The sequence below is a fragment of the Salvia hispanica genome, chromosome 1 (genome assembly GCF_029641045.1).
Source record: "Salvia hispanica isolate PSC_SH4W2 chromosome 1, Shi_PSC_v1, whole genome shotgun sequence".
In the NCBI taxonomy this organism is placed as follows: Eukaryota; Viridiplantae; Streptophyta; class Magnoliopsida; order Lamiales; family Lamiaceae; genus Salvia; species Salvia hispanica.
In genome coordinates, this window is record NC_142692.1 from 31,301,364 (window position 1) to 31,323,720 (window position 22,357).

Genomic DNA, 22,357 nt, shown 5'->3' on the forward strand with positions numbered 1-22,357 from the left:
GGGTAGAGATGAACGATAACCCCATGAGCCGGAGCAGTTGTTGAATGCTTCAGAAACTCCGCAACCATCCTACAATAGTGTTAAAAAAATCATCCAGATGGATACAGCTTAAATTCTCATACACGCCTATTCTTCAACCTGTTTCCTCATTTATGCTGTGCTTTTTCATTTCATAAAAAAATTAATAAGACTCTATTGTTGTCTAGAAAGTGGAGTTGATTATGTATTCATTATAAACAAATAATGTTATCCTATTCAATCCGATGTGTTCATTTATCATGTCGGATATCTCGTTCTAGAAGTTGGATTCATTGAGTGAAAATGATGCATGATTGGTTTAAAAGTTTTAAGTGTCGCATCTCCTTTTAATATTGACATATACTTTGTTTTCAGCTTATGAGAAGTTTCACATCTACAAAGAATATCGTAGCATAAAAAATATAAATAAATAAGAGTCATCTCATCTTCAATCTCAAGGTTGACATCTTTTGAGTTTAATGCATAATAACAAAATCAATATTTGATGCACCAAAGTTGACATCTTAAGTTTTTAATGCATCACAAAGTCAATATTCGATGCTCCAAAAATGACATCATTTGAGTTTTAATGCATCACAAAATCAATATTTGATGCTCCAAAGCACAGAAGAGTGCACATCATCAACAGCATATTTTAGCTCAGGTGACATGTTCTCCACCTCACCATAAGCCTTCAACTTGGCCCTTAGCAGAAAAAGCAGACTATTGTGCCGCAAGTGCTTCTTCAGCAGCACCCGGCTGTAAGCGTATAACCCCAACCAGATTACATCCTTCCTCCCCACATTATATCTCGGGCGAAAACCAGCACCTTTGAAAGAATACATCCTCCTCCTGATTAGCCTGTTCATGTACCTGGAGTGGAAACACATGAAGCCTAGTAGTATAAAGGATATAAACTGAAAAAGATTATGGCATTACATACATACCTCAGAGATGTCTCTATAGCTTTGAGAAGGAATTTGGGGTGGAATTTTGGTATAATTGACAAGTTGGAGAGGTGGCAAATGAATTTCATGGCACAAAGCAGAAAAGCTTGATAGATGTTGAGTCTAACCACCCCTGGAGAATTGATGTTGGAATCATAGAATATAGGGTGGCATTTAGGCCTAAGATAATTTCTCAGCTTTGACTTCAAGCTGTTTCCCACTTTGCCTTGACGCGATACTGTTAGAGTTGAACGCATATGATGATTCAAGTATCTGTAGAACATACAGGAGTCGTGTAAATAAATTTACCAGACAATGTTATTGCAACAAAATAAGCCGAGAGATGGAAAAATAGACAAACCTTGTATAGTCAGCTTGAATTTCTAATGTGGAGCAGTTGACAAGGAGGCCACTCCAAAAAAGAAATGAGATATTATCTTTGCCAGTATACACCCTATTTGACAGGGGGCCGTGTTGATTTTCCATGATGAAGTTTAGACCATACTTCTCCTTATTCATGCAGCAATTATAATCACGAACTCCTCTTTCCATTCTGGTGAAGAACATAGACGCCTGCTTCTTTGAAGGTGATATGAAAAGAAAATCATCAATGAATCTAAGCAGGAGAGATTTACAACCAGGTGCAGCAGCAGCTATTTCAGTATTGTGGTTATCGCCTGAGACTGAAGTATCATCACAAGAATATTGTTTTACCAACAAGATCCTACTAGCTTTCTCGAGAAATGGAAAAATTACATTCCTTTCCATGTGTTCATAATAAAATGAACATAGTAAAGCCGACAGAACACTTCCTTGAGGTATACCAACTTGCTGAAGATAAAACTTGTTCCTAAACTGCACCATGTTTCGCGTAATGTGCTCCTTCAAAAGTGAAAGAATTTCCTCCTTCCTAATTTTCATGTTTGCATCCTGAAACGAGAAAGAAGAGTGTGAATGAATTGGAATCACTCTTAGCACAAAATACTCCACAACACTGTTTGACACTAGGCAGACTCAATTTATGCAATTTCGGCTCCCTGAATTCGGCATCGGCTAAATTAATATAGCTCATCACAGAAGTAACTTATAGATATAATGAGGAATCTTTGGAGGTTTTACAACCGACTCTTACAGACCCTTCTCCTATATCCACAAGCACTCATCTGTTATTTCATGGACCAATCATTTTATTAGATCAAAGCTGACTGCACATAGATATATGAAAACTAGAGGATAGTGATCTGATAGCTGGTTTTGTCACCCCAAAGACTCAGGCATATATTGTGCATGAAATGGGTAAAAAACAGAAACACAATTGAAAGAAAAATGTGAAAGTAGATTTCGCTAGACTTGCTAGTCTCCATCTTATTTAATACTCCCTGTCCCCTAAAAATAGAAACTCTTTCATTTTTAGTCCATCCCCTAAAATTAGAAACTTTCTATTTAAAGAACTTTCTCTCTAATGAGGTGGGACCCATTTTCCACTAACACACTTTTCTTTCGATATCTCTCTTACTTTCCCAATTTCGCATTAAAACCCATGTAGTTTCAAAAGTTTCTATCTTTACGGGACGGAGGGAGTAAGACAAGTTCTTTTGAAAAGTACCTTCTTAAGAACAATACTATCCAATGACTGGCAATGAATTCTTGATCTCATTCTTGTAGATGCAGTGCGAATATCTTGATGTGCTAACATCACACGAGGCTCAATCTTCAAATACTTACCAGTGCAAACCACATGAGTGAACTTTTCCAGATAATATTCATCATCACATATGGCATCCTTCATCACACTGAGCAATTTTTCATGATTAACTGAGTCAAAAGCTTTTGACACATCTGAAACCACCATGAATACATTAGGAAGGCTAAGTGACCCGTTTTTCAGATGGAACAAGAAAGGCACAAGCTTTTTATAGGCATCATTATAGTTAAAAACTGATGAACCCAGATTTTCTGGTTCCTTTGCCCGTAAACCTGTTAAAACTACATGCACATCATGAAGCACACTGTTAACAGACTTGAAAAATCGATGAGCTCTGCGTTTGCTAGATACTTTTCTCCAAGATGTATGATTGGACTGAATTCTAGAAGGTGTGTCTACGGGAAATCTTGATGGTGCTCGAAGATTAGTCAAAATTCGGAATCCCTTACCCTTGGGAAGTAGTCTTGACCTAGAGAAACCAAAAGATCTCTTCCATAATATGTTTCTAGCAGACTTATAATCTAGTAGGTGATACCGATCATCAATCATGCACTCATTTTCTCTCATCAGTTTCTCCCAAGTAGATTTTTGATAATATAGTACCTCCTGCTTCTCATGCTCACTTTCTGTAACATAAAAGTTGGCTTGGACCAGTGGTGATACTATATGCGTAAAAAACCAAAGCATCCAGCATTCAAGGATCGCATGTCTGGAAATATCTGTGATACCAAGAGCGGTAAACTCATTGTGCTTATTTGAAAAGATGGGAAACTTCGATATTTTTAATTTGTAAATACATTCCTTCAATGAGAACTTCTCAAATCTTCGTAGCCGAATGAACTTTGAGATGTTTCTTCTCAGGCATCTCCAGTTAGATCGCTCTCCCAGTAATGGTGGAGGGACTATTCTCCTACAAATTGCCCAAATGAATGATACTACCTGAGTCTTGAGACAACACATAATCGGTCCAGCTTGAGCAGCATTGATTTCTTGAATCATAGTCCTATTTTTGGCCATAGCAACCTGAAACAATTTTACATCACTTTGTAAATCATCTAGTATGCTCATAGTTAAGTGTTTCTCAGAGTCATCCCAAATCTAAAGCTTAAAGGCATAAGATCATCCGCCACATACTTAATTCCAGTCATCCAGTGTGTGGGAAAAGTGCAGGAAACAGAAACAGGAACCACGAGATTTCCAAGTAACAAAGTTGCAAGGCAATCTTAATGAAAGATATGGGAAACAAAGGAGATATATGGATAATAGTAGGAATCTGGAAATCCTTTCTTTGGAATTGAGACAGATTCAATAAAATATGAATATGTCTAAGAGTTGAAATATATACAGTACATTTGTTATTCAACTCAAACATTAGAGGATACAAGAGGCACAAAATTCAAATCACCCAAGGACAGTGAGTCAAAAATGTGTCATACTATACTTGGTACATGTTCATTGCAAGACATATTAAGCATGTTGCTATGATATACAAACCTCAAGCCCAGTGCCAGCTCCCCTACTAGCATCTTGGTATGAGGATCCTACAGAACAGTGTTTCTCCAACAGCCTCGCTTGTCTACATTTTCGACTCTCGCGTATAAGATTTTTTAGCAGCACCTTAAGGGAGTGATACCTAGAGAAAAAGGACGAACTCCTGTTAAGCGAATATGATGCAGGACAGGGGTGTATTTCTAACAAGTATTGATTAACATAGCAAAATTCCAAAAGCATCCATGTGAAATATGTGCAAGCCTGGGTCATGTATTCTCTGTTATGTGATCTCATGAAACATTTCAGTAATGGATTATATTATATCATATTCTTGCCGCTCTAGAATGAAGTTCTAAATGCACAACACACGCTGTCCCCAATATTAGTAATAGATCTGAAGAATGAATCAGTCAGATTCCAGAGTAAATAACAGCAAATTCATATATTACATGAATGAAAGTAGTTGCTTACAAACATGTGGAATTGATGGAACAATCATTTTTGGTGTGACAGCATGGCATGCTCCCAGAAATTTTGTCAGGACCAAATGCTTCAAAGATATTATTGAACAAAATGGAAGCTCCAGAATCATTAGGCTTTAGAGTATGCAAAATGTCTTCTAAATGTTAAGGCTGAACATCCAAGATATATAGAAAGGAAAAGTTCAAGATCAATAATGAAAAGCTTCCTTTTGGTATGCATATTAGAGTTGGAAGGCAGTGGATGCATTCAAAGACAAGCACAGCTATTAAGCTAATCAAGCAATAAACTAAACACAAATTGCGGAAAACCCAAATACCATTAACTTCACCAGAAAGTAAAGACTATTAAAAGTACTGTGGCAATCACTGAATAGCATATGGTATTAGATGATGATATATAGTGGCCATCTGAACTAGAAGCACAATAGTAAACAGATATGAGCACATTCTCAGGAGGATACGCTTCCTTGGAAACATTGATGAACAATTCTCTATCCTATAGAATATGTTCCTTCTATCAATCTCAGCATTTCCCTTCATCCTTGGTTGAGTTTGGAAAACCAGATGACAAAAGAAATGGGTCATGTTCTGCAAAAACAAAACCAAAAGTAAATAAGACATAAATAACCTGCATAATGATGTAAATTCAACAAGTAGTTCGGTATCACAATATGTTAAGAAAATGGACTCATCCGGGGCCAAATGAATTATTACTGTTGCCTGAACATGATTACATATACCATACATCATGGATTAGGACAAATATCTGTAATTTGACTCCATTAATCTACTAATAAACCAATGAAATTCTCTTGCTCCACACCAATCTATAAAAGAAAATTCATTTGGGGTTAACATTATAAGAACTAGAGATAATGACATACAAGCTCTAACAAAAATAACCATACATACACCCATATCATTTTGCCTTAAACTTGAGATGAGGGATAAGTTATCACTGGCGCTACTACTTCCTCTAGATGTTAACAGAGAAGGTGTTTCCGAAACAGCCAACTGTTTACGCTTTCTTTTACGCTGCCAGCGATACTCCCGTCCACGCTTGCGAGACTTAACAGTGTTTTGGTTACAGTTCCCTTCACTTTGAATGTGAGGAAGTTCTTCAGAAACACAAGTAGACCCTGCATGCATAATGTCATTTCCACTTGATCTTGAGATGAGGGCTAAGTCATCACTGGTACTACTATTTCCTGTTGATGGTAACAAAGAAGGCATTCCAGAAACAGCCAAATGCCTACGCTTTCTTTTACGCTGCCAGCTATGCTCCCGCATACGCTTCCGAGGCTTGACAATATTTTGCTTAGAGCTTCGTTCAATTTGTAGATGAGGAAGTTCTTCAGAAACATAACTAGACCCTGCAGGCATAATGCTTCTTCAGGAGGCTTTTTCTCTTTTTCCTCAAAAAGATTATCCCAGTAGTTATACAAATCCGAGTCCTATAATTACCATTGCTTGCGGCAAAACTAGTAGAGTTTGAATAAGGCTCAGAACCCAAAGTGCATGGCTGTAGCTGTTTCCTTGGTCCCTCAGCCCTTTGCCTCTTAATCTTGTATTCTGATCGAAGATGAAGGGGAAAAGAATTATCAAAATCATGAAACAATTTTTTACTAAAGTTAAGTGAGAAGTCCGGTGACTCAATAAAATAGCGAGAGAGTACACAGGTAAAAGAAAGCATTAATTAATCAGGGACTACCAGTTAGCACTAGCAGAGTAGCAAATCCATAGTAATTGTCTGGATATATATGGGTTTAAATCCTTATATTTAGAAACAACCCTAGATATATTCCGTGACATGCCATAGATACTGCCCAACAACTATTCTCGACAATAGGCAAAAACACTACTTAAACTGAAGCATGAGTAGCCACCTAAAATGAAGAAAAGGTCCTCAAAGGATATTTATTCAATTTGATCACTAAGAAGAAAGCCAGGTGGCTTGGAAATCAGATCTGGACATCACGACATCTGAGCTTAAACCTCCATTCGATCATATCTAGCATTAGTAGCATATAATGTACACCTTCAACATGTGATGTTGCTAATATCCGTGGAGGCGTGGACCGTCCGCACAATAAATGTCACCTGTATGTGCTGGTGGATGATGCTGAGCTCCAAACTTAGGCATGTTTCTTGAGAACTTGGAGCACAAATTGCCAACGGGACAACCAGAAATCTGATGGTGCTTATTCCGAGGGAGAGGAAGAAATATATAAGTATTCTTCAACAGATACGTCATCAGAGCATCACCAACCTAAAATTTGTCATTAGCACACCAATCAAATCCAATGTGCAAATAATCCTAGAAAAGATAATATTAGTTTCAGCCATCTCATTCACTTACCCTCTTCAAGAGAAGGGCCCACTTTGAGGATGTCAGTTCATCAACCGCAGGACAAGACTGGCTTTCCTGCCACAGACAATAATACCCCATAACAAACAATTCAATAACTTTCAAATTCTTAAGAAAGATAAGCAATTGAGTTGTGTGATAGATGAAGAGCTCAGCGTAAATCAACTTACAATTTGCCAAGTGAAACCTCATCACCAATTAGCTTAAAGTGAAACACACTTACTTTATCATAACTGAAGCATATAAGATTTGAGGAAGATGGTTGTTCATGCAGTATCATTTCAATCGTTCTTCTCACAATCTGAAACCATTGAAAGTAGTATTACATCCACCTCACATACATGCCAAAGTTCTTAAAATGGAAATACAGTACACAATCTTCAAAATAATCTTCACTTACATGTCAAAGTTGTTAAAACAAAATTACAGCACTGAATCTTCAAACTAATCTTCACATACATGTCAAAGTTCTTAAAATGAAATTACAGTACTGAGTCTTCAAAACAATCTTCACATGATACATGTCAAAGTTCTTAAACTGAAATTACAGTACTGAATTTTCAAAATAATCCTCAACAATGTGGGTGCATATGAACTTGTTGACTAATACGTCAGATTTCCAGGAATTTCTCATAAACCGCCGTTCAAAAAAAGGGGGGAATTTTCCCGCCAAAACTAGTCGAACTTTTTTCCGGCAAAATCAACGAAACTTAAACACGCAGAGATAGTAGATCGGAATTCCGAGTTACCTGAAGTTGCGATAGGCGGCAGTGATGGTCGAAGACGGGAAGGGGAGGGGCATCGTCGGAGACAACCACGAAGGTTTCGGTTAGGAGCTTGCGGTAGTCCAGCGAATCTCGAGATCTAACGAGGAAGGACATGGCTTTGTCGCGGCTGCAGCAGTAGAGGCAGCGGCAGCGCTTGGAGCGGCAGGCGGGCAGCGGAGGAGGGATCAGAGCCAGGATTGTGTCAGCGAGAGTCCGAGCACGGTTTCCAAACAGTCTCCACAGAATTTCCGGAACTCTTTTTCTCTTCCTAGGCGCCATTGGTGGATTTGCAAGTCCGGCCATCGGAGAATTTCGATTTGTGCATGCGAAGGAGAAGGGAATCCGTTCGCATGCCCAATTCAAAATAAACGTTGCCCAATTCAAAATAAACGTTGCCCAATTCAAAATAAACGTTTCTTATTTTTAGTCTAAAGTCTAAACAAAGAGTGATTAACTACTGCTACTACTACATTAAAACATGATTTAAGATTTATGATGTTAATAAATTAAAATTTCTTGGAAAATGTCAACTCATTCATTATTTTAATTGAAATACTATAGTATAATTTCCTACGAGATTTTATGTACATAAATAAAGCTGCTAAAGACATTAGTTTTGAAAGGTAATAAGATGTCGAAATTTTATTGGGTGGCGAAATGATTTTGTTTATTAGAAACAATGAAAAAATAAGTTACTCCAACGTTACAAATTACAATGATGAAGTTTAGCGTGTGTAGGAAGCTTGGGAGAAAACGACAAATCGTTGCAAATTATGGCTAGGATTTTTTTTATTTATTTGGTAGTTTGAAAATAGTGAGTTTGAATTTTCAACCCTAATTCTGGTGAGTAAATAGTAACGCGATTTAAATATATATCTGTTTGTACGTCAACCTACTAAAATTCACAATATTTGTTGTTTTGGAAGATCAATCATATGGTAAAACCAGCTTTAATGATATTCTAAATCAAAAATAAGTAAGAAAATAATTACAATGATACCTTAAAACGAATCCTATTTTGTATATTTAAATATAAATACTCATTTAAGTGTTTACACTATAATAAATTCAAAAACATCAAATTTTGATTTATCGTATTCTATAATTTTAATTAGTTGGATTTTTTAAAAATTTCATTGAGAAATTAATTAAATAAATTTGACTAATGAATGAATTACTTGATTCAATTTATAAATTTTTTCACATAATTAAATCATCTCATTTACTTAATATACCATGAAATTTAATTAAATAATAGTTAAACTAATTATTAATTAAAAAGTACATAATCCAAAAATCATAAAAATAATGATTACAAGTATATTAAATACTAGTAAAACATAAGACAAATTGTTCGATTACAACAACAACATTGTATGTTTGTGTAATTGTATTCTTTCAATGTACTTTGGTTTAGGTTTGAATGTTCATAGTATGTCTAATGCATTTTAATTTCCAAGTTGTATATTTTTTTTTTTATTCAATGAATAATATATATTAATACACATCTTATTATATTTTCTAGTTTAATGCAAATTATTGACAAAATGTAGTATAATTGAACAAGTATAAAAATAAGTGAATAAAAGTATTATTTTGAATTTGGTTGTAGTAAAATCAATATTTATAATGTCATTTATGCTAAAATAAGTTTGAGTTTGAGAAAAATTGTTGTAGATGCTCTAAAAATCATTGTTTAAGATTGGTAAGGAATAAGAATACACATTCATAGGACTCGGATTGGATTATTCATTGGTTCCAGCATTTGGACATTACTTTCGACAAAAGGTGGCTTTATCTCCCTATCAAGAGTTCACTCAAAATCTTCAATATTGGTATCAAGTAGACATTGGGAAACAAAAACCAATGCCTCTCATCTGAGTTCCGTTGACAGATAAAATGAAATTTTCACATCTTCATGTGTGAGCTCTCTCTTGCCCCTACTCACGGACTGGGGTGCATTGCCACAATCTAGGACGACACAGGGACTTGCTCGTCAACTTTTGTGCGCTTTGGAGGCGGTGAGCTGGGCACGCCTATGGGTGCTTTTTGCTTCTCGCCTGCCATCTGAGAAGTTTGTCCTGGTGCTTTGGATGTACTAGCTTCTACTGCCGAACTATCTGTGGCAAGGGAATTTTGCGCGTCTCTCAACTCCTTCAGAGCATTCTCACTGCTTGATGACGCCCCCTTGAGCAAGTCTGTGCCTGACTTGCACTGCTTCTCAAACATCAACTGAAGATATTTCCCTTGTTCTTCAATCCGAAGCTGTAAATTTCTCTGAATCTGTACAATAGAGATGATGAATCAGATTATGTGAGAAGCCTGGCGTATTGACTAACATATCCTGGGAGCCGAATTTAAAAAGGAAAGTTACAATTTTGAGAGATGCAATAATGCTAAGGGCTACAGGAACATGTAGTTAAGTAAAACCAATATGAGCAAAGTTACAATTTCTTGTGCAACATGTTTTTAACTATTCTATTATCTCCATAGTAATATCAATATTATGTTCCCAGCTTGAGAAATGCCCATTGTTTACACATACATCAGAATTCAGAACAGTAAACCACCAGATCAATTTGTTGATTGAGTTCATTGGAATCAGAAGATACTCCATGCATCTCAAGTTTCCATGACATACATGACTGGCTAACAAAACCAATTTAGTAGATCTTTGATGTTGAGAAGACCTATGCAAAGAAAGAAATCCATACCTCAAGTTGTTCGTGGAGTTGCTTTTGGACTTCCATCTGCAATCGCAGTGCTTCAGTGATTTCAATACCCCTGTTTTTAAAGCCAAAAATGCATTATAATCAGCAACAGAAACATATGGCATAGAAAGCTGCTAAAAGCCAGACATAAAATATCAACCTCAGCATTTTCAAGCATTTAGTCTTTTACACAATTTGAAGACTACTAGTTAAATACCAAAAACATTAGGCAGAGAACCTGGGTATGGTTATACAATAAAGTAGCAGAAACAATGACATAGAAAGCTATTTGAAAGCTTTTATAGCACCTTATCTTATGATCAGTAACCGACTGCCGTACTTTGTCAAATTTAGGTATAAACTTAATTTTATCAGTGCACCAACTTCACTTCACCAGAGCATCCAGACAAGATGGAGTTATAAACTTAATTACACACACTACAATTGAACTCCAGAAAGTACATGATACAAGCATGATTTCAACTCACGTTTTTAAGTCCAGGGATGACAAATCTTCGACGTAGGCAGTTTTCCTATCTGAAGCCTCTGCAATAAAAAAAGCCACGGTATTTTCTTAGGCCATGGTAAACTTATAGAAAAACTCATAAGACAAAACATATGGAGAAATTAGTAGAATCTATTTTTGGAGGTAAAGGTTAATGCAAGTAAGGCAAACTTTACAGCCTAAAGCAATTAGAGTACGAGGCTCTTTTGTTTATTTAGATAGTAGTATAATTTTGTTTCAAGAAGGAAGAGAACCATTGCTGATACTGAAAATTTTGATCATGGCAGTAGAGATAAATAACTACCAGGGAGAAACATAAGTTGAGGAACAGATAAAGCGAAGTGTGTGTACAATACGAAACAGAAAATGGTTTCAATTGCATATGGCATCTGGGATATAAAACTTTAAGGTGGTAGAAAACATCCACTTATTTTCTTCTACAGTGAAGCAACGGAAATATTCTAATACATATGCTACAGAACAATTGATAGAAGAGCCTAATAATTTGATTGCCAAGAACAATGGGATATATGCTCCCACATGGCCACATCTATGGAACCACAGCAAAGAATGACCAATGGAAGAAAATTGGACACTCTTCATTTCTTGAAAACTAGCTTCGACATCAATAATTTTAGTGTTAATAAAAGGAAAGATTGAAAAAACATGGAAATCGTGGTATATATAACAAATAGGGGGAATATTATGCACACCTTCTGTTGTCTCTGGTTTGTATCTAGCTGTTCGGTACTTCTGCAATTCAGGAACCAGATTAAAGAAGAGTGAGAAGCCACTCAGTATGCAGCTTTTAAGAAAGGCCATTACTGTTTACTACAGAGAAATACATACCTGTAGATGGCTTTTAACATGATAGATGGTCAAACCTTCAACTTTCATTAGTTTGAGAACACCCTTGGGGGTAGCTCCTGTAACAGTGATATAATGATTTCTGTAAGTGGCAAGAAATTGCTTTTATATCAGACTAGTTTGAAGCACTGAAACAAGAAGGCTAAAGTACTTTCACTGCCACCAAGCTTGTCGACTGCTTCCACAAAGGTCTCATGAAGTTCTGGGGTCCAACGCATTCGCTGCTTTCCTGAAGCAGCATTAGAGGATGATTGAGCGCCACCTGCGCAAATTTCTCCAGGTGTACTGGGGAGTTGTTGGGGTATGTGAGTCTGCTGGTTGGAGATACTAGTGCATTGCTGAGAATGCCGATATGAAGACAATGTCAAAAGGGATTATATATAAACTTTTTTTATCAGCTCTACTGAAAGAGGATTACAGAAACAAGCTGAACAAAAGTAAACTCTACCTTTGGTTCTTGATCTGTAACACTTGCATCAGCAAGAAGCTCACTCCAATCAGCAGTCAAAGCATCATTATCAGTAAGAAGCTGATCAGCCCAATCTTGCCAATCATTGGGTTTACCTAGATCTTCATGAGGAATGGTGATGACACTGCTGTTACTTCCATAGAGCTGACTACTCTGGATTGTTGTACTCATTGGAATATCAAGAAAATCAGGCATTGTATCCGTGCACCAAGAGTCATTATTCTCTTTGTTAAAATGACTTGACGCGGTAGATTGAATAAGTTGAGAATCAACAGACAAAACTGATTTTCCGCTATTTGCTGATTGAGAAACGAAAGGGAGTTGCCTAGCATGCTTTTCTTGTTGCTGTTGGATGCATGAAAAATGGAGATTGGTAGAAAATCCCGATGAAGAAGAAAGTATATGTCCAACAGCCCCGTCGTTGGAAGAGAATGATGAAACAACAGCTGGGGGATGTTGCATGAGTTCCCTCTCTAAAGGAACTGGCTGCGGTTCAGAAAACCTTGGATACGTCTCTTCCAGAGCAGTTGGATGAATAGGAAATGAAGGGGATGGAGATGCTGAGGCCCCAATGCTACTAATTTGCCTTCGGCCTGATCTTTGAATAGGTAAAGCACGTTTTGTTTCCATTGATAACTTGAGTGTTTACAGTCACTCCTATGTAAGTTATTAGCAAGCAGCGCTTTTTCCTTGACAACCTTGTTAAGCTTATACCACAAGAACACCCATCAAGATCATATATACAGAAACATAAATGCATATATGCAATGGTTATACTAATAAAAACACAGAATCTGTGAATCAGGGACAATTTCGATAATCATTATTAACTCTGAATAGGAAACCGGTGTACAGGTCAAGGAAGCAAAGATACATATAGTATAAAGTTTGGAGTTCTTACTTCTTAAACATTACCCAGTATTGATCAACCAATTTCATGGGCAGCACACTAAGTTAATAATTCAAGTATCAACCTATCATCTAATTATTTGTGGCTTATTCTCACAGGATAAAAGTACCAACTGTCTAATAAAGAATAATACCCATAAATCTTAATGCATTTTTGACACCATAATGGCTCGACAGTGAATCAAAAGCTCATTGATGGAAATCCATCTAATAATCATGCATGCAGTTGAACATGAAGAGCTCAAAGATGAGGCTATCTTTCAACTGGGATAAACCAATAAAGTCCATAATCATCTTCCAGAAACTTGGTCCAAAAAGACAATAAATTACAGAAACAAATCATGCACCAGTTCACTCCATTACTCTAACTGAGGCATTTCTAAAACCAAGACAGATTCTAAAGCTCAGTGGCGTAGTGCTTCCAGCAGAGATGCAAAGACCAATTGTTACGGCAACATGTTACTAACAAATCACGCACCCTCTCCATTCGCTCAATAACTTAACCAGCACAATCCAATCACAGAACCATGAGCATCACCACCTTTCATCCAAAAATAATGCCCACGTTTAACACTCAACTGGTCCTAGCACTACCAAATCACAGAAATCAATTCCAAAATCAATTCTAAACAATAATCACCAAAAACTTAATGCTCAAACCATGACAAAAGAAATAAGGCAAAAACGCCGCTTGCAATGAAACAGTGATCAGAAATTCACTAAAAAACGACGTCGGTGGCAGTGGAAACTTTTCACAAAGGACATGAATTAAAGCATATTCAGCCAGAATTGAAACGTTGAGAATCATTGAGGAGCAAAAAAAGATGAAAATATCTTACCTAGAGATTAGAAAAGGGATCGTAACTGACAATGAAACAGCAGTTCCATCTCGAATTATTGCGATGATAAATAAAAAAATCTAAGATACAATCCCGTGATAGCTTAGCAATATAACGTAATACGATACGCGTTTGCGTGGTGACTCCGGCGGGGCTTTGAACGCCACGCGCTACCGTTGGCGGGAGGTTCGGCCTCTGGCGAGTGGCGGAAAGGAATTGTACGGTCAGGAGTGAGCTTTTATTTTGGTGTTTTGTCAGTTTCGTTTCTTTCCATTAAAATTATACAAATTGCAGAAAAATCGTCTTTTGTCAATATTTTTATCCTTCTAGTTTGCGAGATGCGACTTTCCCACACCCACAATAGTTGGTATGGTGAAATTAATATTTCGATCAAATTATATATTTCATCAAAAATTTATTTTAAAATAAATTGTATATACATAATATTATAAAAGATATCGTTAAAAGAATTTGATTTGAAAGATTTAGATTAAATTTTTCATTTTATTGTAAGATAATTATGTAGCTATCTGATAGAAGAGTTAATCATATCCAAAATCCGCATATATTTAATTTGAAAAGCTTGATGGAGTATGTAATAATTACCTTTAAATTATTTAGCATTCATGAATCGTACTCATAGTAGATTTTAACCAAAAATACTTAAAAATCCAATTATGTATACAACATTACGGACAAATCTAATTACAATACAATTTTTTACTTACATTTGTCACAACTCTCCCCAAACTTTCTTTCTTGACAATTATTGCTCTACTTCTATCATTTAAGTTTATGTAATTGTAGTATTAATTGTATGGTAAATATAGGATTTTGCAAAGACCAGAGCTGATTAGGTTAACATTTGTTCGTCTCTTAATACTTGTGAATGATTGAGAAATGAATCAAGAAAAATTTATGCACAAATAAAATTATTAGAAGTGACAAAAATAACGGGCCATCCAATCAAAGCAACGGAACTTCATTAACATAAAGTCACCAACTCACCATAATACAAATATGAAAACATTTAAACCCATTTCAAAAATCTCTTTTCATCTCCTCCAAACTATTGTCAGTCAACACTAGAAAAAAAAACAAGGATTTAACTGAAGCTCACAATCTCTAGACAATGGCATTAGCAGCGCTGGCAATTCTGGGCCACAGATCCGCACATTCCTTTCCTATAGGGCCGGTGATGGCAGAACCTGCAATGAACAAGTGCAGACAGAAAATTATAAATCTGTATGCTTCACAACCAAAACCTGTGTTATTTAAGATAGAGAAGGCATGCGAGTTTTGAAACAACAGTCCATACTCAAACACCTCCACCTACATTCCGAGGTGTGAAGTAGGAGAGAAAAGGATGTTGCAATTGGTACCAACATTCCGAGGTGTAAAGTAGGAGGGAAAAGATGTTATATTTGGGGTTCATTATGCTACAGATAGAAGAGTTATGGGATGCAAATAGTTCATCCTCAGGCACAAATGCCTAAGTTCCAAGGAGTAAAGTAGGAGAGAATAGAAGTCATCATTAACATTTTGTTATGCAACTAATAGAATAGTGACAGGGCGTAAAACAAAAAAACAACCACATTGATTGGCCAGGAGCATATTATGTGTAATGATTCCATCATTCATGATAAACAACATTACATATGGCAACATTGGGCTCTATTGCAGGCGTTGATTGAATGAATGAAGATTTGGGAATTGGATCTAATATTAAGTGCATACCATATAACAGGCACACACATAATAGACACATACATGCTCTCAAACAAAAGGCTAGATGCTTTAAACAGAAAAACTGTTCAAATAGAATGATGTTTAGTCCAAGAAACTTCAATTACTATACCTTTCATTTCACCCTTAGGATTGACAATAACTCCAGCATTATCTGCAAATAGAGAAAACAGGCCATTGGTTGGATATGTCTTTCACTAAAAATTCAACTTAACTAATAAATGGTAAGCAAACAGGTCAATAATCTCAGATGCAAAAACTCAATACAAATAATTTATGTTGCAGTGTTAGCAGACCAACTAAAAGGCTTATAATTTTAAAATCCACTCACTAAAATTTAATTTCAAAGGAAACTGAATTAATCATGCAATTCAAGTGAATATCCAAAAATATCTAAATATCTTTAAATAGTTACCGATATCAAATCAAAGCTATAGATTAGCAGTGAAACACTTAAGCTACGCGAAAGATCATAATTTTACCTCAACAAAAGCAATGAAACGCTATCATTGTATCAACAGAGGCTTGTAAACAAAAAATCAAAGAAAAGTCGAAAAAATCAGGGTGAACTTTAAATTTACCTTCAAAGTACATGAAGACACCGTCCTTTCGGCGCCACGGCTTGCGCTGGCGGACGATGACGGCGGGCATAACCTTCTTACGAAGATCGGGCTTCCCCTTCTTCACAGTCGCCATAACCATGTCGCCGACGCAGGCGGAGGGCAGCCTGTTGAGGCGACCCTTGATCCCCTTCACCGAAATGATGTAGAGGTTCTTGGCGCCGGTGTTGTCGGCGCAATTCACGGTCGCCGCCACCGGCAGACCAAGCGACATCCGGAACTTGTTTCCGGCGGATCCACCACGCCCTGCGACCACAGAATCAAGACATGAACATCATACATTTGGACAATGAGGTATGCAATTTGAATAATTCCGGTAATTGATCGGCCGACCGTACCTCGCTTCGACATTTTTGCAGCTCTCCTCTAGAAAGGAAGTGAGGACTGAGTAGCTGGGGTTTTGTACGTGAAATTACAAGCACGTGTAGTGTGGGCTAGGGTTTCTTGCTGTGGGCTTAGAGAGTTGGGCCTAAATAATAATAGATAAACCTAAAGATCATGTAAAATATAAAGATTTAGTTTAAAATAAATCACACCTCAATAAAAAGAAAAAAATTATCAAAATTAGATAAATATTAATTTTTATGGACTGCCTAAAATAAAATATTTTTCATGGACGAAGGCGTTAGTAATTATATAGACCAAAATTTGAACTATGTACTCACGAAATTATTTCTTAGAAGGAATGTTCTTTGTTAAAATTCTCAGTTACTCACTAGAATCAAGTCAACCAACAGCGTAATCAAGGGAATAAATGTCATTGTGTTCATCAAACTATTCTTTTAGATTTAATCCCAAATTGCAAATATCACAAGTTTAGTCAAGCAATCCGAACCTCAATTTGTACTTCATTGCAAATTTGCAATGGTTGATTCATTGGGAACCATGTTTAAGCTTAAACCTCATCCTTGCATGAAAAAGTAGGGGGTTTAGTAGTACAAGGAAGATGTCTATGAGCGAGATGATTGATCACTATAAATTAATATGTTGGAAATATAAGGTTACGATATTAATGGTTGCATTATGGCCAATAAACAACTTAAATGTGTAAGTTGCACCTGAAAACAAACTTCCTCCATCAGTGGATTATCTAGTGTTACTACATTATGAACTTAATGAGGATTTTAATGTCATGTACATTAACATCACATTAGATATTTTCTCCAAGTATTTATTGAATTGTCGTCACAAGCAACATATCGCTCCATACAACTAGCTACTCCACACATATAGCAACATTAATATTGACTAGGTGATATTCGACTATGTGAAATGGTTTCCATAATATCAAGCGACTAAACCATCACATTATGCACATAGATAATCACCTGCAACATAATATACGCAAACTCTATTATTTATTTATTTATTTTAACCCTCAACATAAATGATAAGTACTACGTATTAATAATTCTAAAAAAAGAATATAAATAAATGTTCATAAATTGTTTATACATATTGCACAAAATTGTAAACAGAACTAGATTGATTTTATTTAAACAAGTTCTATCATTTTGTTTACTAAATTACTCATATTATACTATTTTAAAACGTATCATTAAAAGAGTTTGATTTTAAAGATTTAGTAGAATAAATTCACACATAATTTTCAATTTTATTTAAAGATAATAATGTTGATATCTAATAAAAAATAGTTCATCTCTTTGGCATATATTTAATTGAAAAGTTTAACATGTAATATATAATTCATTTTAAATTATACAGTATTCATGAATAGATAATTAAATATAAATATGTATTGGCATTTATCACTACTCTTCTGAAAACTTCGGATGATCTAGTTAAATACAGAGTAGGATTTTGCAGAGGCTCTTAGTGACTGAAGTGATTATGCGAAGATTGTAACTGATAAGGTTAACCATATACTCCATTTTAATTGTATGCATTTTAAGTTGTCATATGGAGTACTTGATATATTTTGTTTGCATGATAAAATTACTCAACAAAACGGAGGCTACCATAATAAAACTTTATTCATCCCCCTTTTGAATGTTCTTGAGAAATGGATTGAAAATTAATTAAATAAAATTATTAATGACAAAAATAAGGACCATCCAATTAAAACAACAGAACTTCATTAACATAAAGCCAACATTATCCAAATATGGAAAACATGTAACCCCTTCGAAAATCTCATGGCCCTCAAAATATTTCATTTCCTCTCCTCCAAACTATTTTATCAGTCAACACTAGGAAAAAGAACCAAACAAGGATTTAAGTCTTTACTGAAGCTCACAATCTCTAGACAATGGCATTAGCAGCGCTAGCAATTCTGGGCCACAGATCCGCACACTCCTTTCCAATTGGGCCAGTGATGGCTGAACCTGCAATTAACAAACACAGACAGAAAATTATAAATCTGCATACTTCACATAAATAAAATCTGTGTCCTTTTTAAAATAGAGAAGCCTGCATGTTTTGAAATATATTACATGCACATGCACATTTGGTGTAGAGGAGGGAGAGAAAGAGATGTCATAATTGGGGTTTCTTTATGTTAGAGCTAGAAGGGTTGCAGGGTGTAAATAATTCATACTAAAGCACCAATACTTAAGTTCCAAGTTGTAATAAAGCAGAAGAGAATGATGCTATAATTGTAGTGTTGTTATTATGATACTAATAGAAGAGTTATAGGGCATAAAACAAAAAAATAACATTGATTGAGCAGGAGCATTCCTGCGCAATGATTGCATCATTCTTGATAAACACCATTGCAAAGACTAATACAAAAAAGAACAGATTGATTGGCTGGGAGCATAGTATGGGCAATGATTCCATCATTCTTAATAAACAGTTAAACACCATATAACAGGTACAGCTGAGTTTTATTGCCGGCATTGATGGAATGAATGAAGATTTGGATCTCAAAATAATTGCATACCATGTAACAGGCACCCAGAACACGCATGCTCACATGTTCAAATAGAATGAAGTTTAGATCAAGGAACTTTAATGCATACCTTTCATTTCACCCTTAGGATTCACAATAACCCCAGCATTATCTGCAAGTAGAGAAAATAGGCAATTGGTAAGATGCATGTTTGTCACTCAAATTTAACTTATCTAGATGGTAGGCAAACCGGTGAGTAAAACAGGCCATTGGTATGATATATGATAGGCAAAAATGCAGATAAGCTCTAACTCATTAAAAATAGTTATGTTACAGTGTTAGCAACCAAACTAAAATGCTTAGTATTTCAAAATTCCACTCGCTAGCATTTATTTCGGTGATGACTGAATTAGCCAGTGCAATAAGAGGAATATCCAAGGATGACTCTGAGTGCTAGATGAACATCAAGATAGGCATTATGGTATTTGCTAAAGGAAATCTAAATATCCAGGATAATACCAAAGCTCTAGCTTAACAGGGAATCAACTAGCTAAAAATTAAAGGCAATATCATGATTGAAATTCAGCAAGCAATTAAATCATTGAAGTATTACCAACAGAGGCTTGAAAAGAGGGTTAAATACTTAAAATTACCTTCGAAGTACATGAAGACTCCGTCCTTTCGGCGCCACGGCTTGCGCTGGCGGACGATGACGGCGGGCATAACCTTCTTACGAAGATCGGGCTTCCCCTTCTTCACGGTCGCCATAACCATGTCGCCGACGCAGGCGGAGGGCAGCCTGTTGAGGCGACCCTTGATCCCCTTCACCGAAATGATGTAGAGGTTCTTGGCGCCGGTGTTGTCGGCGCAATTCACCGTCGCCGCCACCGGCAGACCGAGCGACATCCTGAACTTGTTCCCGGCGGATCCTCCACGCCCTGCGGCCACACAATCAAGATATGAGCACCATACAATTGGGCAATTTGAATAAATCAGATAGTTGATCTGCCGATCGTACCTCGCTTCGACATTTTCGTAGGCCTTTGGAAACAAGTGAAGAATGAGGAGGCGCTATGGTTTTGTACGTCAAGTAGAATATGGGCTAGGGTTTATTTCTCTAAATTTCTTGGGCTTTGGGCTTTGGGCCTAATCCAATGCTACATATGAACACTCTTCATATAGTTGGATCTTGGAACCACATTTCTAACTCTTACACAAAATGTAGGAGGCTCCGTTGAATAAAGTCTAAAATCGAATCCATCACGATCATATAATTCGAGGCAAGTTAAAATTACGATGTTATTGGTTGTATTTATACCCACTCAGCAAGTAATATAAGTAACTTACATTCGTAAAAAAGAAATTTCAGTTACTAAATTATCTAAGTAAATGATTTTCATGACATCAAGTAGCTAAATCTCCACAATATGCGCATATATTATTATTCGTCAAACGAAATACTAATAAGCTCCTCACTATTGATGTGATGGGTAGCTAAATATTTACTAATCACTGTGTAATGCTTATATAGAGGAGTGTTATATTGCTAACTCAATACTTAATTGCTAACTACAACTCAATAATATTCATTAGATATTCAAATTAAAGGCCTAGATCATCAACCACGAAATGTCAATACGATTAACAAAAAAACGTCAATAAGGCTATAGGATTAATTCCAATAAAAATCAATAGGGGTATTAATGTCAAGTTAGTTATAACTAACTTTTAAAAGAAATCCCAAAACTTTAAATTCATATAACATATATCAAATTAAAGATAATTTTATAAGGATTCCAACGATATACTACATGCATATGTTCCGACGCCAAAATTTGAAAAAAATTTGATTTTTTTTTTAAATTTTCATTTTTTTTTACGAGCAGATTTATGTCAATACACCTTACATAATATGTCAATATTATGCTTGTAAAATGTCAATATGAAATTGTGTTGACATTATTATGTCTTCGTGTTGATGTATATCATACACTGTATTGACATTGTATTTCTAAACCCTAAATTTGATAATTGCTATTATCTTTTTAATATCAAAAAATGAAAAACGAAATTACACATGGCAAATTGTAGACCACAAGATTTCTAAAATCTTAAGGTTTTAAATTAGTTGTAGTTAGCAACTAAGGGATGAGTTAGCAGTTGATCACTCCCCTGCTTATATAATTATATACAATTGTCTCTAATGGGGAGTATTATATTGCTAACTCAATGTTTAATTGCTAACTACAACTCAATAATAGCCATTAGATATTCAAATTAAAGGCCTAGATCATCAACCACAAAATGTCAATACGATCAACAAAAACGTCAATAAGACTATAGGATTAATTCTAATAAATATCAATAGGGGTATTAATGTCCTTTTAAAAGAAATCCCAAAACTTTAAATTCATATAACATATATCAGATTAAAGATAATTTTATAAGGATTCTAACGATATACTACATGCATATGTTCCGACGCCAAAATTTGAAAAAAATTTGATTTTTTTTTTGAATTTTCGTTTTTTTGACGAACAGATTTATGTCAATACACCTTACATAATATGTCAATATTATGCTTGTAAAATGTCAATATGAAATTGTGTTGGCATTATTATGTCTTCGTGTTGATGTATATCATACACTGTATTGACATTGTATTTCTAAACCCTAAATTTGATAATTGCTATTATCTTTTTAATATCAAAAAATGAAAAACGAAATTACACATGGCAAATTGTAGACCACAAGATTTCTAAAATCTTATGGTCTTAAATTAGTTATAGTTAGCAACTAAGGGACGAGTTAGCAATTGATCACTCCCTGTCTCTAATTACTTCTAATTCGTGATGCTCTCGTTTAATAATATCTATTCTTTGATATTTAACTTATGCATATTTTATGTGAACACAAATATTACTCTTTGAATTTGAGAAAAGATTTTGTGTACTTTAAGATTAGCACTTTATATCGAATAGTATGAGATTAAGTATTTTAATATAAAAAAATAGAGATAATTTAAAAAAAAAATGAAAATGAATCATCCTAAATTGGACGAG

The 22,357-nt window shown here is 35.5% G+C and overlaps 4 protein-coding genes across 5 annotated transcripts; all 4 read right to left on the reverse strand.

The window, feature by feature from the left end:
* Window positions 1-465: 465 nt before the first annotated feature.
* Window positions 466-8,240, reverse strand: TERT (telomerase reverse transcriptase). 2 transcript variants are annotated; one of them, XM_048120387.2, is made up of 14 exons: window positions 7,761-8,240; window positions 7,235-7,312; window positions 7,003-7,068; window positions 6,744-6,912; window positions 6,108-6,215; window positions 5,900-6,016; window positions 5,556-5,782; window positions 5,105-5,231; window positions 4,633-4,777; window positions 4,165-4,303; window positions 2,572-3,693; window positions 1,327-1,895; window positions 966-1,238; window positions 466-891 (listed from the first exon to the last, which is right to left on the reverse strand). In XM_048120387.2, exons 1-14 carry the CDS (start codon window positions 8,079-8,081, stop codon window positions 621-623), a joined length of 3,732 nt encoding a protein of 1,243 aa, XP_047976344.1. In that variant the 5' UTR covers window positions 8,082-8,240; the 3' UTR covers window positions 466-620. The 2 variants fall into 2 exon arrangements, with proteins under 2 accessions (XP_047976344.1, XP_047976343.1); XM_048120386.2 differs by having other exon boundaries at window positions 5,556-6,016.
* A 1,240-nt stretch (window positions 8,241-9,480) lies between these two features.
* LOC125223229 (phosphate starvation response 1) lies at window positions 9,481-14,343 on the reverse strand. The gene is made up of 8 exons (XM_048126267.2): window positions 14,079-14,343; window positions 12,310-13,037; window positions 12,013-12,199; window positions 11,844-11,920; window positions 11,708-11,747; window positions 10,978-11,035; window positions 10,493-10,562; window positions 9,481-10,061 (listed from the first exon to the last, which is right to left on the reverse strand). The coding sequence occupies exons 2-8, from the start codon at window positions 12,958-12,960 to the stop codon at window positions 9,750-9,752; spliced, it is 1,395 nt and encodes a 464-aa protein (XP_047982224.1). The 5' UTR covers window positions 12,961-13,037; window positions 14,079-14,343; the 3' UTR covers window positions 9,481-9,749.
* Window positions 14,344-15,044: 701 nt separating this feature from the next.
* Window positions 15,045-16,900, reverse strand: LOC125221603 (large ribosomal subunit protein uL14). Its single transcript, XM_048123756.2, has 4 exons — window positions 16,783-16,900; window positions 16,406-16,690; window positions 15,937-15,978; window positions 15,045-15,286 (listed from the first exon to the last, which is right to left on the reverse strand). The coding sequence occupies exons 1-4, from the start codon at window positions 16,793-16,795 to the stop codon at window positions 15,204-15,206; spliced, it is 423 nt and encodes a 140-aa protein (XP_047979713.1). The 5' UTR covers window positions 16,796-16,900; the 3' UTR covers window positions 15,045-15,203.
* Window positions 16,901-18,523: 1,623 nt separating this feature from the next.
* On the reverse strand, window positions 18,524-20,447 carry LOC125221602 (large ribosomal subunit protein uL14). Its single transcript, XM_048123755.2, has 4 exons — window positions 20,314-20,447; window positions 19,949-20,233; window positions 19,426-19,467; window positions 18,524-18,789 (listed from the first exon to the last, which is right to left on the reverse strand). Exons 1-4 carry the CDS (start codon window positions 20,324-20,326, stop codon window positions 18,707-18,709), a joined length of 423 nt encoding a protein of 140 aa, XP_047979712.1. The 5' UTR covers window positions 20,327-20,447; the 3' UTR covers window positions 18,524-18,706.
* Between the last annotated feature and the right edge of the window lie 1,910 nt (window positions 20,448-22,357).